This window comes from Schistocerca nitens, chromosome 1 (assembly GCF_023898315.1).
Source record: "Schistocerca nitens isolate TAMUIC-IGC-003100 chromosome 1, iqSchNite1.1, whole genome shotgun sequence".
Taxonomy (NCBI): domain Eukaryota; kingdom Metazoa; phylum Arthropoda; class Insecta; order Orthoptera; family Acrididae; genus Schistocerca; species Schistocerca nitens.
In genome coordinates, this window is record NC_064614.1 from 590385955 (window position 1) to 590406360 (window position 20406).

The window sequence follows — 20406 nt, forward strand, 5'->3', positions numbered from 1 at the left end:
TGTCTTAGGTTGTTTGCAGATGATGCTGTCGTTTATTGACTAGTAAAGTCATCAGAAGATCAAAATAAATTGCAAAACAATTTAGAAAAGATATCTGTATGGTGCGAAAATTGGAAATTGACCCTAAATAATGAAAAGTGTGAGGTCATCCACATAATGCTAAAAGAAATCCATTAAACTTCAGTTACACAATAAATCAGTCAAATCTAAAGGCTGTAAATTCCACTAAATACCTAGGTATTACAATTATGAACAACTTAAATTGGAAAGAACACTCAGAAAATGCTGTGGGGAAGTCTAACCAAAGACTACATTTTATTTGCAGGACACTTAGAAAATGTAACAGATCTACTAAAGAGACTGCCTACACTATGATTGGCCGTCATATTTTAGAATACTGCTGTGCGGTGTGGGATTCTTACCAGAGTACATTAAAAAAGTTCAAAGAAGGGCAGCATGTTTTATATTATTGCAAAATAGGGGACAGTGTGTCACTGAAATGATACAGGATTTGGAGTGGACATAATTAAAACAAAGTCGTTTTTCACTGTAGTAGAATTTTCTCTCGAAATTTCAGTCACCAACTGTCTTCTGCGAATGCGAAAATATTTTACCGTTGCTGACCTGCTTAGGGAAAAATGATCACCATAATAAAGTAAGGGAAATCAGAGCTTGCACGGAAAGATATTGGTGTTCGTTTTTTCCGTGCATTATATGTGATTGGAATAATAGAGATTTGTGAAGGTGTTTTCGTGAACCTTCCGCCAGGCACTTCTATGTGATTTGCAGAGTATCGATGTAGATGTAGATTTAGATCCATTCTGTGCTGTCTATTGGTGTTCGTAATAAATGTGCTTACACTGCTAAGTGTTGTATTTCATTGAATACCCTGTTTTTGGATTTGACTTGAGTGTGGTGACAGTAAGCGTATCAGTTTACATTTACAACTCTGTTAATTTCATTGTTCTGTTCTGTTTTCTTTGTTATTTTTTGTAGTTCTATGACTAAATTCTTCTGAAACACAATAAAAAGAACCAATCTACTGCCGACACTTCCTCACTCCGTGCTGCAATCCGTTTTAGAGCAATGCTTACTTAATATGGCTTGTTTAATGTTCAGTTTTTATTGGTGTAAGTACCATTCTTTCCAATTAAATAATTGTCTAAGGTGCTCATTTTCATGTAATGCAAAAGAATCGATGTAATTATTACTGGTTTTTTTTCCCAAAAAGAGTGTAGGAACACATTGTAAGAAATTATAATGCATGCTGCCACTGATGTTTCCTTCTTATTGGTCATTATTTTCATTTATTTATTTTTGTAGCATCAGTCATTTGCACCAGGCATATTTCAGAAATCACATCATTTTTGGTAATTATTTGATTTGTCTCATCCTTAGTTGAATGATAAGAAAGGTTATCAGTCTTTGTCGTAATTGCAAGAGTTTGTCTTTCTGCCAGATGTGTCAGAAGGAGCAACATGTCAACCTTAAGATAAATGCAGGACTTTCTCAAAACCTGCCGAAACTCTATGTGTGTGGGAGCTCTCAAAATGTTACTGCAAAGCTGATGTTCTGCAAACATTTCGCTTGTATGAACTAGCCTGAAGGTGTTGAAAGAGTTGAATGTGTTTCCCACTTCTACTTTTCCAGGGTGCATTTGAATAATTATGGCTAAAATGTCAGAGGTTACAGATGAACATCAGCAGCCTGGATATTTACCAAAAGTAATTCAATAATTGTGCAAGAAGACATTTGATAATTGCTGGGGATTATGAAAACTATCGAACTGTATTTGTAGTGTTGACAGAAAGTGCAGCAGGATTACAGCTCCTGCAAAATCTGGATCAACATTTTATAATTCCAGTCTGTAGTCTTGTGAATTTTTTTCTAGATGAAGATTATTTTTACCTGTTGATGTTGAGGTGTATGACCACATCCGTGTGTTTCCATAAAACATCATTTGGAGACACACTCCCACTTCTGGAACCTAAACTGTTGCTGGAAGAAGACTGCAAATTTGATAATTGTTTTGCTCGGTTTAATCTTTTCTTCTCACCAAATACATAATGAGACTCTATCTTCTTAGACAGTTAAACAACAAAAGCCATGTTTAATTATGAATTATCTGGGGAAGAAGAGCTGTAGAATGTGTTATATTAGTGTCAAAGATGTTGGTATTGGATACTGTAAACTGGGTATACTTTGACCACTGTGGTTACTTTGACCATTCATACACCAAAAATTTTACAGCTCTCTGCTAGCTCTCAGTTGGGTGTGTAGTATATACTGTTTGATGGTAAAGTTCCATCAATATATGCTAAATTGACCTGAAAATCTGTAGCATAATGGGGGTTTTAAGCTAAGTTGGAAAATGACAATTTGGTTGTGAGTTGGTGAAGCTGACACATTTGATATCTTGGTAATAACTTTATTGTTATGGTGCATATTTTATCCATTAAAAAATTTGATTAGCTAATTGTTTATGTGTGCCATTGTAATGATTTTGTAGTGCACTGCAGTCTGATGGTATTCGTAGGTTCAGAATTTTCTACTGCAATTGTTAAGAACATGATTTAGTTAACATTGGTATAATTTATGTAAAGCTGCCTTCTTATCACATCAAATATTACTTACAGCCAAATGGAAGATTTGAAGTAAACAAAAAGATTTGTTTAAGCATATCTGGCCATCACCCAGAAACATGGCAACCGTCATGGTCCATACGTACTGCTCTTCTTGCACTGATAGCATTTATGCCAACTCCTGGAAGTGGTACAATTGGATCTTTAGACTACACACCAGAAGAAAGGAGAAAACTAGCCCGTAGGTGAGTTTTGATCGTTTGTGACCTAGGTATAGCAGTTTGTCGTCTTGGTTACAGACATGTTTATAATATATTACAATATAATATAATAATCATCTACTCCTTACTTTATTCTTAAACTCTACATTTGTAATAAATAATTGCGACTACCTATATTCTGAAGAGTGTATGTTATCAGTCGGAGAGTTTTTGTCTTCTTATAAAAAGTTATAGACAATATTTTTAGCTATATTCAATCAGTGGCTTTTTCTGGATGTAACTTACTTACTTACAATTCATTGAATAGGTTAGTCTCATTCACATCTAGTTTGATTTACTTTACTCCAAAGAGAGCTGTGTTTGTGAGGAGGGCACTGTTATTGAATTTATGCACGTATTTTATTGCACCTTTTATACTTATGAAAATGGTATTAGAAAGTCGTAGGTGGGGTACAGATGAAACAAGAGTGAAGGTAAATAGTCACTGTCTAGTTAAAAGTGCTGAGCAGATGAGAGACAGACAGACAGGATTGCGAAGGTTCCTGAACTTTTGGACTGTTAGCTAACCAACACAAGCATGACTTAATGTTGCTACATTCTTATCCTGTTTACTTGCTGCTTCTCCCTCCCAGACATCAATCTCCCCATTTCTGATCCTATGCTACTCTTACCAACCCTACATGACAGTTCCTTATCTCAGTCTGGCTGCAAAGCTGGAGCAGTGAATTCAGTGTAGTTAGCTGTAGCAATTTAGTCATGTGGAGTAATGTAACCAGACATACATTGTGTGTGTGCGTGTGCGTGCCCGCGCGTGTGCATATTTTTTTAAAAAAAGAAATCTCTAAAGGATAACATCGTCTGAAAAACTGACCTAGTTTCAGTTTATGCCTCAACTGTACATTGAGTGGTTACCTTTTCTCCTTCTGTTATTTTTTACACATGTTGTTTAATTCAGTCTTGACTTGGAAAAAAATGGTTTCTTCACATTGATTGCAAAAGTGACAAGTCATAAGATATATAACAATGTTAGAAGCATGGTCTTTCCATGATATTTAGTTGTGGAAACTTCATCTAAGCATATCATTTACTTGTGAAAAATAAATCCTACATATTTCTAACATTTGTGATGCATTCATCTGGATGCTTTGCATACTAAGCAGTATAAATTTACTTATTTTAATTTTTTTCTCAGACTTTTTAATTTTTTGAAAAATCATGGTTGCACATGGGAGGATTACTCAATTTATTTCACAGCCAGTTTGCCATTAGCAGACCATCATCAGGTCTACATCCAGCAAGAAACCAAAATAAGTCAGAAGAAAGGACAGCCATACACAACCTCAAAATAAATCCTGGCCTAATGATCCTACCCGCAGACAAAGGTTTTGCTATTGTTGTTAGGAATGACAATGACTACCTGGCAGAAGGCCTCTATCAGTTATTTAACTACTCAGCCAAAGTGATCTCATCCTAGAAGTCCAGCGTAACTTCCAGTCCCTGCTTTAAGCCTTATTCCCTTCCTAGGACCTCTCCCCTGAACCCATTTCCCTCCTCACCCTTGTGACATGCTGCACACCCACCTTCTACGTGCTTCCCAAAATCCACAAACCTAACAGTCTCGGATGCCCCATTTTAACTGGTTATTGTGGCCCCACAGAAAGAATTTTAACCCTCATTGACCAACACCTCCAACCATTTGCCCATAATCTAGACTGCCACCTCAAAGATACCAACCACTTCCTTTACTGACTCTCCACCATCCCTTTACTTTCTGGATCCCTACTCATGACTGTTGACACCATTTCCTTATACACCAACATCCCTCATGCCCATGGTCTTACTGCTATTGAACACTACCTTTCGTAATTTCCTTCAGACTCCAAATCCACTATCTCTTTCATCATACACCTTTGTAACTTTATCCTAAATCACAGCTACTTCTCCTTTGAAGGGAAGGTATACAAACAAATCCTTGGCACAGCTGTAGGCATTGGCATGGCACCCTCCTATGTCAACCTATTCCAACCTATTCATCAGCATATGCCAACCTATTCGTCGGTGATCTACAGTAGACCTTCCTAGCCTCCCAAAACACCAAACTCCTAGTCTATTTCAGGTTCATTGATATCTTCATGATCTGGACTCATGGCCAAGACCCTGTATCCTCATTCCTTCAGAGCCTTAACACCTTCTCTCCTATCCGCTTCACCGAGTCCTCCTCAAACCAGCATGCCACCTTCCTGGATGTTGACCTCCTCCTCCTTGATGGCTCCAGCCACACCTCTGTCCACATTAAATGCACCAATGATCGTGGTATCTGCATTTTGATAGCTGTCATCCCTCCCATACCAAATATCCCTCCCATACAGCCTGGCCACCCAGAGATAGCGTATCTGCAGTGACAAGAACTCATTTGCCCAGTCTGTGGAGTGTGTCACCAAGGCCTTCACAGACAGGCACCATCCCCCAGACCTGATCTGCGAACAGATCTCCAGTGCCATTTCACCACAAACCACCAATCCTCCTACCAACCAGAAGAACGAGCTACAAAGGAGTGCCCCCTTTGCTACACAGTACCAACCCAGACTGAAACAATTGAATCACATCCTTCGTCAGAACTTTGATTATGTACCATTCATAAAGTGGTGTTCCATTGCCCACCCAACCTCCACAACATCCTAGTCCATCTCTGTGCCACTCCCTGTACCAGCCCTGTGGAAGGCCCAGATGCAAGACCTGCCCAATCCATCGACCCACCACTTCCTATTCCAGTCCTGTCAAATGCTTATCCTATCCCATCAGAAGACCACCCACCTGTGGAACCAGCCATGTCATATACCACCTTTGCTGCAATCATGGCGTAGCTTGTTATATTGGTATGACTGCTGACCAGCTGTCCACTGGGGTGAACAGCCCCTGCCAAACTGTGGCCAAGAGCAAAGTAGACCACCCTATGGCAGAACACACAACTGAACATAAAATAATTGATTTCAATGTCTGCTTCACTACCCGAGCCATCTAGATCTTCCCCTCCGCCACCAGATTTTCTGAACTGCACAGGTGGGAGGTATCCTTACAATACATTTTCCACTCCTGAAATTATTCTGGTCTCAATTTATGGTCATCTATTTTCCCCACAGCCTCTGCCGTACCGTTTCCACCTCATCTGTCTTATGATCTCCTCCCTATTCTCATCCCCTCACCCTCTCTGTGTGCTGTCCTCTGCCAAGGCACCTGCTCATCTTTCCCTTTCCCTGCTCGTCTCCTTTTTCACTCTCCGTTCCACCCCACCCCACCCCACCCCACCCCACCCCCTCTCCACCTCCTTGCCCCACAGCCTCTCGAAGCTGCACCCGTTGGCAGCCTAGTTCCAGCACACTCAGCCAGACAGTGCTCTTGTCTTCCTCCACCTGTACCCTGCTACCCTCCCCCCCCCCCCCACCACCCCCACCCCCTCTTCAGATTCCTGCTTCCTCTCTACATGACAGTTGCATTCTGGTCTGAGCTGCTGGAGATGGGGATCATGTGTGTGTGAGGTGTGCTTGCTTGTGTGAATGAATATGTGTGCATTTCCTTTCCTAAAGAAGGCTTTGGCTGAAAGCTAATGTGTAAGTGTTTTTTCATTGTGTTTGTCTGCAACTCAGTGAGTCATCTTTATGGTAAGTAGCACTCCGTCTTTCCCTTAGTCATTACAAAATCAATCATAAGTATACTATTCAACTTTTATAACCTGTTGAGAACTTATATTGTGAAATTGGAATCAGATGTGTAACTACTCATAACAACTATCAACCATCATGGCACAAGCCAACTACATAATCAGGAGCACAAATAACATCCAGTAATTATGTGACGAAGCACTTGTAACATTCGAACTTCAGTAATGAATACATTATCAAAAATTTTAGGCTTCTAGGAAGAGATACTACACTAAACCATAGAGCACTCTATAATTTTAAATCACAGGTATCACTTGACCTAAGGTCCTTAATAGCATTGACTCCAAGAAGAGTAAGTGGAAACATGAAGCCATCATTATATCAGTGTAATGCTTGAACATCTCATGTTGTGAAAATATTAAAAGTACTCTACCTCTCTTATGTGGTTATAAACCTTCATTCCTTTATACCCTTTTTTGTGCTTGTGTCATATCTGATTTTGTACTGTAATAATCTTAAAACATGGTCCAAGTCATTGCCTACTTGAATAATATATCATAGGTTATTGATGTCATGACAGATCTGTTCGACTCTAATGAATGTAACCTCACTTTGTGGTTTGTACTTTATCGTACTGCCAGCTTGGATTAAGAATCTCTTATATCCTTCTGATACCATACAAAATTTCTTTTCAGCTAAGCTACCAGTGTGCCCTCCAATATAGCTGTAGTGGTTGTAGTATTGCATTAGAATCTTACTATACTTTTGAACTTTGTCACCTTGTTTGAGATAAACTGTTTCGTTCATTTGCATCTTAGCAATGTTTGAGTGATGCTTAACGATAGGTAGTTTAACCGAATAAGTTTTAGGGGGGATATGCTTCGTATTATACAGGCTACAATAGTGTAATGTACACATAATGTGCTTGAAAGTGTTAGATTGTCCAGTGAGAAAGCTGACTGTATAGTGTCATTCAAATGATGCAAGATATACATAATTATAGAAACCTGATACAGTACAAAATTTCTAATAGAATAATAGACTGAGTCCATTGGTTGTACATTCACTTCCAGTACATGATTAATCAATTTTATACTTCTCAGATTGTTAATTTTAAGTTACTTAAAGTCAGCATTGAGTTATGATTGATTAAAAACTTGTATATTTTTACAAATTTATCCCTTTATACCCTTCTTATTGGTATTTGTCACATGCTTAACTCCAAACTGTGATAATTTTAAAACAGGGTGGAAGCCACTGCTTACACGGATATTTATTATAAGTTGTTATTGTCATAATGCAGATTAGTTAGATTGCGAGGACTGAAACCTCGCCTTATGTTTGGTTTTTATCCTGCTACCTATTTGGAATAAGAATCTATACATACCCTTCTGATGCCACAAAGTATTCTTTTTAGATAAGCCATTTAACAGGCAAACAATACAGGGTGAGTTAAAAAGAACTTTACAACTTTAGAGTTATATGGAAATTTATGAGATAACTTACAGAATCAGTAGATGTGCCATTTTGTAGCAAAATACCTCAAGTTTCACATAAAAGAGGTAAGTGTCATTTTGGTTCATATGACTACCATTTGTGATGTGGTAAAGATCCCGTAGTAATCAATTTTTTCCCACACTCATTGAGCAAATTGGGTGTAACTTGCACAACAGCCATGTAGATTCAATTTTTCTGGCCTGCTAAACCGTTTGTTAGGTGAGGAACATATACACGGTCTTTAATGAGACCTCAAAGAAAGAAATCCAGTGGTATTAACTCTGGGGAGTGAAGTGGCCATGCTGTAGGTCTTTCATGGCCAGTCCACTGACCTGGGAAGAGAGATCAAGGAAATTTGAAACTCCATGAGTTGAGGTGGTGCACCGTCTTGCTGGTAGTAAACCATCCCATTTCAGTCAGCTTCATTGATCTCCAGAATAAGAAGTTTTCAAGCATATCCAGAAACCAAAACACACAGCAAGCATGCTCTGTACCAGTGAAAGTATCGATTTTAACATGCACTGTGCTTGTGCTCCTTTTGGTGGAATGCTTTACTAATGCACTATGTGAATCAAACTTGAGTTTGTTTGCCACAAAGTGACATTTCTACCGATTCTGTAAGTTACCTACATGCATTTCTATATCATTCCAAAGTTGTAAAGCCCTTTTTGACTCACCCGTATAGCATCTGTAGCGATAGTATTGCAAGAATATGTTGGTATAATTTTTCATCTTATTGTCCCCTCTCAGAGGAACTTTTTGAATCAAGCATGTCTTAGCAGTATTTGAATGATGCATAACAATAGGTGCTTGATCCTGAATTTTCCACACATCTGATAATGATTTCACAACTTAAGTTCTCAACAGGCTGTAAATGTTGAGTACTATATTTATGATTGTTTTTTAATTACTCATTGTGCATTATTGTAGTTTTTTCTGCATGTAGACACCTGAAGATTGCTGATAATGACTGAAACTGGTTGTGTAATAAATTGGGTAATACAGCTGTATGCAGCCATGATTTTTCAGCAGTTTTTACAAGCTGTATATTATTGCTGCCACAAAACTTCCTTGCAGAATAAAAAATGTGTGCCATACTGGGACTTGAGCCTGGAACCTTTGCCTGTTGCATGCAAATACTCTACCAACCAACACTTACCCTCGTAACTTTACATCCACCAGCACTCCTTCTTTTATTTCAAAGTCCAGCAGCACTCAAGATATTCTAAATACAGTTGTAATATTTCTATATCCTGTTATGTAATAACTTTCAGAATTTCTCCAACTCCAAAATATTTCTAAGTCCATCAACTCAGCAAACTAACAGATATTTTCTGTGTCCACCTGCAACCATTTCAATCCTCATACCATAATGCTCTGTTTTTACCATTGACAACATGACTGCCATTTTACATTTTTTAGCCTTTTCCCTTTTATTGTTCTGATATTTCTGAGATGTCACACTATCGGAATGGACCACATTTGAAACAAGGGACTGATGACCTTGCTGTTTGATCCCTTAAACCCCAACTAACCAACCAACCAACCAACCATAATGCTCAATAGCATGGCTGTGTGCAACTGTGCCCGGTAAAGGAGTGCCTGGATGTGTGCTTCTCTCCCATATTTATTGTCGAAGTGACTATTTCTCAGTGTCATTCAATTTATATGATGCTTCAGCAATTAAAATCCCCTTAAGGTAGGTATGTTATTCATATCAATGTAAGTGTCTTTCCATTGTCCGTCTTGTGATATGTTTATAAATTTTGTGTGCTCAATATCTGTAGTGCAGTGTGTACAGTATTGAATTCATGTTCTGCAGTGTGAAAGTTAACACAAAGGCAAGTCACTTAATATTGATGTGAGGCGAGTATTTCATCATGTGTTGTGAAAGAGAAAATCACCAGCTTTTATGTAGTAACTGTAACAGAGAGTAGGTTCTATCTTGGGAGATTGGAATTATGATTGCTCTTTTTTTTTTTTTTTTTTTTTTTTTTTTCCAGTGCACCACAAGATGTAGCATTGCAATCAACTTTTATTTCTATCTTCTTTATCATGCTGTATCAGTTTTCTCATTTCTAATTAACATTAAAAGTATTTTTACTATAATTGTATGCAGAGTATGGAAGAATACTAATAACTCAAAACTATATATAAATTCATAACTTTTAGTACCAGACCAACATTCTATCTTATGTTGTGCTTTGTTTGGGGCATCTCTCGGCTCTTTAATGCATCAAATAATACAAACGTCTTTATGGCTCTGTAATTCATAAACTAAATGTTCCTGCCACAATCAGGATAGGCCTTCTCTCCTTTGTCTCATAGAGGCCATTAATTTTGTATGCTTAGCTTTTTCAAAACTATTTTGCTTCACATATTTCCTATTATGGATGTAATCTTGAATTTTTATGAAAAGGATAGTTACTACTCACCATATAGTGGAGATGCTGACACACACACACACACACACACACACACACACACACACACATCTACGACTGCAGTCTCTGACAACTGAAGCCCCCTTCATTGTGGCTTTAGCTGCCAGAGACTGCAGTCGATGTGTGTGTGTGTGTGTGTGTGTGTGTGTGTGTGTGTGTGTGTGAGAGAGAGAGAGAGAGAGAGATCTATTTTTGACAAAGACCTTGTTGGCCAAAAGCTTTTATGACAGTCTTTTTGTTGTCTGTCTGCAACTCAGCATCTCCGCTATATGGTGAGTAGCAACTATCCTTTTCGTAATATTTTTACATTCCATCCTGGATTTTTCATTGTTTAATCTTGAATTGTCCATTAACCAGCTGCATACATTCACAGCGGACGCAAAGGACCACACGCCACCAAGTGTGTTTGCGGTTGAGCTCTGGCACCTCTTACTGTTCTGCCTTGACACACAATCTGTCGGAAAAAACACATTCATCAAGCGTGTGACAAATATGTCATCTTCAGGCTGAACAGTGAGCTACCTTCTTGCTTCTGATGTGTGACAGCTTTGTTCTGCACAGTACATGCCAACAACCTTACACCCTAAACCATCAGAACTTGCGAGTGCATTTGTGTGCACTGTATGGTTCAATGGGAAGGTCATAATCTTAGAGTACACAGTCACTATTGCTTCCACGGAGAGATCATCCTTTACTGCACCCCTACCCCTTCCACAAACTTCTCTCTGTCAAAGCATTTCTTTCTGAAATGTTTTGAAGTCATTTAGAAAATTTTTTAGGGACAAAACTCTTTCGGTCTTATTTCTTGGTGCTATATTTGTAATCTGTTTACCACTAAGGAAACTAAAATAGTAGTTGCAGCTAATAACTTTCCACATCTCAAGTACTGTCATCGTAGCTTCTTATTGTGGCTATTGTATAATGAACACACTGGTTTTGAAAGTGGCATAAAATGTAAGAAACGACTGTGAATGCCATTTATATGTCTTACCAGTAGACTAATACTGCTTAAAATGTGTGTACATCGAGAGATGATTCTTGTGGGTGTAGAACATGTCAGAAAGTATAACATAAAAACATAAAACATTTGATCATTTATCAGGAGGTAGTTGAAAATAATCTAATACAATGGAGTAAACTGGGACAGCTATTATTTACCGAATTAACACACTGTCAGAATGAAACACTGTTATCCACTATTGATAAATTTATCATACGCAAAATACCTAACCTTGACTGTTGTGACAAAGTGTTGTCAAAACTGAAATCCAACAGATATTTTTACTTAAGCTGACTTAACAGTCTCTGTTGAGATATTCATCTATGGAGTAGGAGGAGTTGCCTATCAAAAAATCTTGCAAACTCTGTTTAAACTGTGCTTTATCTGAAAGGAAGTTCTTAATGGTTGCTGGCAATTTATTAAAAATGTGTGTTCCTTAATATTGGACCCCTTTTTGTACCAAGGTAAGTGATTTTCGGCCTTTATGTAGATTCTTCTTATTCCTAGTATTGATACTGCGTACTGAGCTATCGAAAATAGAGATGTATTACTTGCTACGAATTTCATTAAGGAATAAAGACACTGAGAAGCAGTGGTGAGAATACAAAGCTCCTTGAACAGGTTTCTACAAGATGTTATTGAATTTACACCACAAATGATTCTCATCACACGCTTTTGCACCCTAAAAACTTTTGCTCGGTTTGATGAGTTGCCCCAGAATATGATCCCATACGACATAATGAAAGTAAGCAAAGTATGCAAGTTTTTTATATTTATATCTCCTACATCTGACATCATTCTCACAGCAAATACAGACTTGTTTAGGTACTTAAACAATTCTGTGGTATGCCCTTCCCAGCTGAATTTATTATCGAGCTGTAATCGCAGAAATTTAACACTGTCAACTTCTTCGATCTGCATGTCTTCGTATGTTATATTCATGCTGGAAGGAAATCTCTTACAGGTTCTGAACTGCATATAATGGGTCTTTTCAAAGTTTAATGACAAAGAATTAGCTTTAAACCACTTATTAATGTCAGTGAAAATGTGAGTAGCAGCTATTTCTAAATCTATACTTGACTCAGTACTTATTGCAATGTTTGTATCTTCTGCAAACAAAACAAACTTAGCATTTGGCAATGTAACAGATGAGAGGTCATTAGTATACACAAGAAAAAGCAATCGACCCAAAATGGAACCTTGAGGAACACCACATGTTATTGATTCCCAGTCAGATGAAGACTGACTGCTTACTGCACAGGTATTTCGCAACGACACCCTTTGTTTCCTGTTAGGTAGATAAGACTCAAACCATTTTGCAGCATTGCTGGTGACACCATAATACTCTAATTTACTTAGGAGAATGCTGTGGTTCACACAGTCAAAGGCTTTTGACAGGTCACAGAAAATGCCAGTAGCCTGTAATTCATTATCTAATGAATTATGTACATTCTCTATATCAGAACCCTTCAGAAATACAATCTGTGACTTGGACAATATATCATTTGCAGTCAGATGCTTAAGGAGACGCTTGAACACAACCTTTTCAAATATTTTTGAGAAAGCCAGCAAAAGTGAAATTGGTCGATAGTTTGATGGTATCTCTTTATCCCTCTTCTTGTAAAGAGACTTAACTTCAGCATATTTTAGCCAGTCTGGAAATGTTCTGCTGATAAGAGATTGATTACACAAATAACTTAAGACAGAATTTAACTTGCATGAGCACTCTTTGATTAACTTTGTTGATATGTTATCATACCCACTGGAATACTTAGATTTTAAGGATTTTATGATGGATGCTACTTCTTTGGGAGATGTGAGTGCCATTTCCATTTTACTGAAGTTATTTTTAAAGCCTGTTCTCAGATGCTCCATTGCACTGTTCACCGAACCTGATAACCCCAAGCTGTCAGTAACAGAAATGAAGTAGTTGTTTAAGAGGTTTGCAACACTAACTGTATTTGTTACCGAAGTTTCATTTATTTTTAGAGCTATCTGTTCCTCTTCCTTTTTGGCCCCACCTATCTCTTGTCTTCACAATATCCCATAGAGTTTTTATTTTATTACCTGATGTAGTTATCTTTTTCTCATAATATAGCTGCTTCGATTTCTGGATTACTTGCTTCAGTATTTTGCAGTATTCTTTGTAATGCATTACAATTGTAACCTCAGAGCTGTTCCTAGTTAGTAGATAGTCTCCTTTTTGTCCCACATGATATCTTTATTCCTTGTGTAATCCACAGTTTATTTTTTGACTTGTGTGTGAGTTGTTACATTTAGGGGAAAACAATTCTCAAATGTGGAGGCAACTTTATTAATGAATGCTTTGTATTTTCAATTTGAGTCAGATGTATTGTAAACAACTATCCAGTCCATGTCTTTGAGCAGTTTCCTGAATTTCTCAATTTTTGACTTATTTATTACCCTCTTGTACTCAGATTTAATAGATTTTTTTTTTTTTTTTTTTATCCTGACAAGTTTCAACAATAACACAAGATGCTGCATGTCATGATCAGATAGCCCACTTAATATTGGTTTTGTGACATGACTTTTTTCCCTAGATTTGCCTACAAAGATATTATCAATAGCAGTCTCAGGAACTAAATTGAATGATAGTGTTGCTGGCTGCAATAATTGTTCACTGACAGATCTTTTCAATAAATGCACATTAAAATCTCCAGCAACCACTATTTCCTTGTTTTTTTGCTATGGGGTGGGACAGTAGAGCTTCCAGATTTTTTTATGAAGAGTTTAAAATTTCCTGAGGGAGATCTGTAGATGATGATGATGATGATGATGATGATGATGATGATGATGATGATGATGAAGTCCCATATTCCGTGATGGAGCATAGGGGAACAATGCAGGATACCCGCACCGCCATACTAGGCAAGGTCCTAGTGGAGATGGTTTGCCATTGCCTTCCTCCGACTGTAATGGGGATGAATGCTGATGGTGAAGACGACACAACAACACCCAGTCATCTCGAGGCAGGAAAAATCCCTGACCCCGCTGGGAATCAAACCCGCGACCCCGTGCTCGGGAAGCGAGAGCGCTACTGCGAGCAGCGGACTACCTATTATTATAAAGGACTTATTATGAAATACTGCTTCTGTTGCACAAGCTTCTAAGTGCTGCTCTGAGCAAAATTTATTAATGTCATATTCTTGAAATCAAAACAGTTTCTGACAAATATGGCAACTCCTCCTTTCTCCATATTTCCTCTACAGAAATAAGAACCTAACTTGAATCCTGTAACATTTAACATATCTATACCAGTGGTCACATGATGTTCAGAGAGGCAGATTATATCAACTGGTTTGCTCAACTCTAATTCTTCAACACAAATAAGCAACTCATTAAGCTTACCCCTTAGTCCTCGGATATTCTGATGCAGTAGTGATAGCTGATTTTATGCACTGGCTGAATTACAACTGGATGAACCTGCAGTGCTGTTGGCGTACCTCCCACCTCTGAAGTCATATCGTTGTTTGATTAATACTTCAGTCTTCTCCTTAATCGTACTGAGGGCGTGTTCCTCGTCTTGCTGAGTTTGTAGCCTCTGTCAGATGTTATCAGTTCACCCTTGGTCCCTGTTTGGATGGTTTCTCGTAAGGCACAGCCCAAATATTCGGAAGTTTGTGCCAAAATACTTGTACAGTCATATTCCATACCATGCTTTGTGGATAAACAGTTCTGCAGCTACCAACTGTGATAATTGAGCATGTTACTATTGTTTGCAGCAGTGATCTCAGACTGTGCACACCACCTGACCTCTAATCTTCTTTTCACGTTGACTGGAGACTCTGTACACCTCAGTCTTACAATATCTGAAACCATTCGTGAAGCTCCTTGTCTTAGTCTGTGGCCAGAATAGTGTTAACCCAATCTTTTCTGTTTGTCAGTCCAATCTTCCTGGAAAAATCACCAATGTATGGGATGAAGACAGTAGCCACTTATTTTCATCATTTTCCTTGTGTCTCTGTAGGTTGTCCTATTGTTGAGGAGTGAAGTGTGCATAGGATCTACCATTCTGGGTAACTTTATTTCTGTGACATTGTTCTGTTCCTCTTGGGAGACCTTCCTTGTTGTAGATGATATGAGTCCTGTGTATCAGTGTTAGGAACACCCCTTTTCTCTCCAATGTATGGTGGCGAGATATCCACATGCAAGTATTAGTCTGTATCTGTCTCCTGACTATAATATGTCGCCAAATGTGCCATCTACTCTTCTTTCAACCACAAGATTTAGATAGGGAATTCCTCCAACCAGCCTCTATCTCCATTGTTAATCTGATTTTAGGCTGATAGGAGTCATTGAGTTTCTCTCTTCCATGTGGCAGAGTCACAAAAATACACTTCACATAACAGAAGTAGCAGTTGGGTTTCTACAGGACTTCTTCCTCGAAATGCTCCTCACACATGTTTGCGACCACCAGTGAGAGCATACTGCCCATGTCAACTATAATAGTATGTTCATCTTAAGGTCCATAGAAGAGAAAGTAATTTGATGTTAATACATGCCTGAAAAGGTTGATGGTTTCAAGGCCAAATTTCTAGCTGGTAAAGTTCAAGAAGTTCTGAAAGATATTCACCAGCAGCAGGTGCTACCACTCAGTGCAAAGGAACAGAGTGCTCAAGAGGCCGACACATAGGGCTTGTACTCTCACAGATACGAAAAGACTCCCACCGAGAAATAGAATATCTGAAAAAACATTTTTTCAGGATAAAATTCAGTCATCAGTTGCAGATATATTTTGACAATGCTTTACCAGTTTTCACAAATAAGTTTTTTGTCTTCAGAAGCTTAATGTTGGTTTAGCAGATGTCATTATCTTCTTCATAGAAATATAATGCAATGGTATGCTTCTATGAAGAAGATATCGACATCTACTGAATCAACACTTCAGCCTCGGAAGATGACAAGTTAATTTGTCGAAACTGGTAAAGCATAATAAAATATATTTGGAACTGACTACTGAATTTCATCCTGAAAAAATATATACTACAGTTGCTGAAAATTACTGCCATGAATAAAATAATGGAAAAAAATTCTGGAAAAATAGAATGATTTGCATATCCAAAGAGCACTGACAGAAGAATAGCAGAAAAATGAGGCCACAGCCTTTGTCCCTCACAATGGCACTTTATCAGGGAAGAACGAATGTTTCCTCCTAAAACTAGGGTACTGCAAGTGAATGTCGAGGATGAACTCTGACTGTGTAATGCTGGGATATACAAGATCAAAATATCATCAAAATATGAACCAATGCCCAACTGATGAACCATGACTGTGGCTGCATTCTCAACAAAGCAAAAGGACCCTCTCTCTGTGTGATAAAAAATGAAGGATGAAGTGTTCAACAAACAGAACAAGATGGCTTCTGAGGCAGGCGGAGTGCCAACAGCTATGCCATTGATACCATCGACTCAACTAGCATGGACCTTCGGGTGTGGGCTGTGTACTGAACTCTGCTTCAGATATATCACCTACAACATGCCCCCAGGAAATCTATCTGCTTTGATAGCCATATGTGTTAAAGAGCTGCTTCCAGGATGAGGAGGTGCAATGGCCCCAGATAGAATCCTCCTGGCAGGTTAATGATTAGGGTCAGTGTGCTGGCCAGTGTGGATGTGGTTTTTAGGCTCTTCCCCAAATCCCACTTAGTGAATACTGAGCTGTTCTAACATTTGTCTCAGAAAGGTTATTGTTTTTACTTTCTTCAGCTATCCAAAATTCTTTCTTACTCTCAACACTCAAACAAGAGACTTCCAAACTAAGAACTAAACCTTTCATTTACCAAACACAGACATGGTCACATATAAGTTGTTACTTTTTATTTGTGGATTATTGGTTTTGAATTGCTACCCAAAATCATAATCAGTGTCCTTAGTGGCGGTGGTAGGAATCACTGACATGGAGCAGGGCCATCCGTGCGGGCATTGAGAACACACACAAATGATGCGATGACTGCATGCAGTTTGATTAAGGATTGTTTTTGGTACACTTAAATTGAATATTTAACTGATATCACTCGCACTGATTTCACTGTACACTTGATTACAGTCACAAGCATCTTCTTGGAAGCACTCAGTGGTGAAGAACTTTGTTCGTTGTTGCTTGCCCTAACCTCAATCTCTGAATGCAAACTTCCACCAGGACATATTTCTGTAGAATCTATTTCCCTTATTATTTCGTCTCTTCTTAAATATTTCCTTTGATGGAATCATATTAAAGAGAGAAACACAGCTCAAGGAGCAACAAGTCCAAATATACACAACAAAAGGTATAGCACAACTTACAAAATGTGAATGCTCTCATGTGCTATATCACAGATAGAAAGTGATATCAGAGCAACCAATGCAGCCAACCTATGCAGCAGAGTCAACATAAATCACCACCTTCTAGAGCAAATAGTTCGCGAGAGATCTTCTCATAACTGAAAAAGTGCTCATGGAACCTGTAGAAATTACTTGTACAATACATTATTTCAAATAAATTAAAAATAATTAGTCTTCTAAAATCAGTGAAACATACATCAGATTAAAGAGAAAACGCCAACAACAATTTTCTATATAAAAAGAAAAACAATTCTACATTTTATACACACATCATCTTTCATGCTCCTGTTAATTCTCCATAATTTCCTCACCGGTTGCTTTGAAATTTTGACACAACATTGCATTCAAATATGTGTGTGTCTTTACATACCTACTGTAGCACCACATATACTACATAAATATATATGTAGTAATTATAGGGGAAAATCAGTAAAAATGTAAAAGTTCATTTGTACAAAATTGTAAATCTCTGATCGCTTTGAAATTTTGACACAATACTGCATTAGAATATGCATCTGTTTTTATATACCTAATTTTAACATATGTAGTATACAAATAAATACGTAATTTATAAGGGGAAAGATTATTATCAAAAATCTTGAAAAGTTCTTGACTAATTTACTTTAAATTTTTACACAACACTCGATGGAGAAAGAGAGGAGGTGGTGATGTACAAAGAGAAGGAGAGGAGATGATGATGGGCAGAGAGAGAGAGAGTAGATTAGGAAGTATGTTCAATTCCCATACATATTAGAAACATGGGGTTTCTCTTTCCTTTCTTTCCTATTTAGTCAGATGAGCCACAGCAATGCATGGCTGCAAACAGCTAGTTGCGTAATTAATTCTACCGTTATAAGGAATGAAATGCTCTGGGTTCCATGATACTTTGTTTAGTATTAATCTCTATACATAAAAGGCAATGTCCTGAATGACTGACTCACTCACTGACTAAGAATAGAAACCTGAAATTTGCAGAGGATGTTAATCATATACTGTTGGCATTGTTTCAGAAGGGATTTTTTAATTCCACCCCTAAGGAGGTGAAATGAGGGATAAAAAGTTTTTTAAACATATGTTCCTACTGAGGGATTTTTCAAACTAGACCTATAAAAATTGGTATTTGGTTAATTGATGAGAAATAAAGAAATGTGTGTTTCAGCATTTTTGGAAATTTTGATCCCCATGGAGAGGAAATAGTGGGGGGGGGGGGGGGGGAATTTTTAAAAATGTAAATAATTACTAACAAGCTGCTAAAGTATTTTTAAAGCTACATGTGTGAAAACTGCTATTTAACTTCTCGGTTACAATGGGAAAAAAAATTGCTTAATGTTGGACTCCATAAGGTTTCCTTTCTGTGCAGCGACTATGGAATATAAAATTATAAAGAATGTAGCAACCAGTCCCGGAAACATACATAAATAAATTATGTTTCCGCTACTGGTTGCTACATTCTTTATATAAAAAAAAAAAAAAAGAAGTTTCGGTTTTTTTGGAAATTCAAGCCCTATGGAAGTGAAATAGGGGATGAAATTTTTCATGAGAATATTTCATTATGAAAGCGTGAAAACTTGAATTTGGCTTCTCAATTAGAAATATATGAAATATCTGTTTCATGAAATTCAGTTCCTATGGGGGATGAAATAGAGGATGAAATTTTTATAGAAATGTTTTATTATGCAACCATTTTTGAAGCAAGACCTATGAAAATTTGTAGTTTGCTTCTCTGTTAGAAATAAAAAAGATACACATTACACTATTTTTGAAAATTGAGCCCCTAAGGGGGGTGAAATAGGGTCGGATTCATCATCGTCCAGCACAAAGTGCGAAGAATAGAAAACTGAAATAAAGAATATAAATTTGAAATTTGGATAAGGTGTGGATTTTATACAGTAGGCATCTTTTAAGAAGGTATTGTTCAAAATTCTACTCCTAAGGGGGGTGAAATAGAGGATGAAAGGCTTTTTGAAAAATGTTGCTATTAATGCAATTTTGTAGCTAGAGCTAGGAAAATTGATAGTTGTTTTCTCAGTTATAAATAACAAATATGTGTGTCAGCATTTTTGGTAATTCAACCATTAGTGGTTGGATATCGTTTTGAAAATAAAATCATTATTAAAGAAATACCAAATCATTTTTAAAGCTACATCTATGAAAATTGGTATTTGACTTCTCGGTTAGAAATAAAAAAAAATATGTTTTTCAATTTTTTTGAAAAATCAACTCCCCAAAGCAGTGAAATAGGGAATGAAAAGTTTTATATTTTTAAAAAAATGTAAAGCATAATCTATGAAAACTGATATTTCACTTCTTGGTTAGATACAAAGAAATATGAGTTAGGGGACAAAAATTTCAGTGGAAATATCACCACGTCAACACAAAAGCCATGATCAACAAAATACCTAGGACTCCATTACCAGAATAGCTTTTTGGTCATAAGTACATTTGGAAAAGACTGTTTCTATGTTCTTAATTAGTGTGAAAAGTTTAGACGGTGTTACAATTTGTGAACAACATATAATTTCTATTGAAGGAAAAGAAAAACATCTGTGCAGACCATAGTCCACATGAGCATAGCAGCGAGCAGTAAGGTAGTAAAGTTATAAAATGAGTTCAGTAGCCAGTTAACTCCCCACCCTCTTCAGTATATCATAGAGCTGTCAAG

General features: G+C 37.5%; 1 protein-coding gene across 3 annotated transcripts in view; it reads left to right on the forward strand.

Moving 5' to 3' along the window:
* Positions 1-20406, forward strand: part of LOC126255780 (ubiquitin-conjugating enzyme E2 J1-like) — a 55018-nt gene that overhangs the window by 27654 nt on the left and 6958 nt on the right. For all 3 annotated transcript variants that reach the window (XM_049955428.1, XM_049955429.1, XM_049955427.1), the window contains one exon: positions 2637-2827. In XM_049955428.1, coding sequence (XP_049811385.1) covers positions 2637-2827 — 191 coding nt within the window. The remainder of the gene's footprint in view (positions 1-2636; positions 2828-20406) is intronic.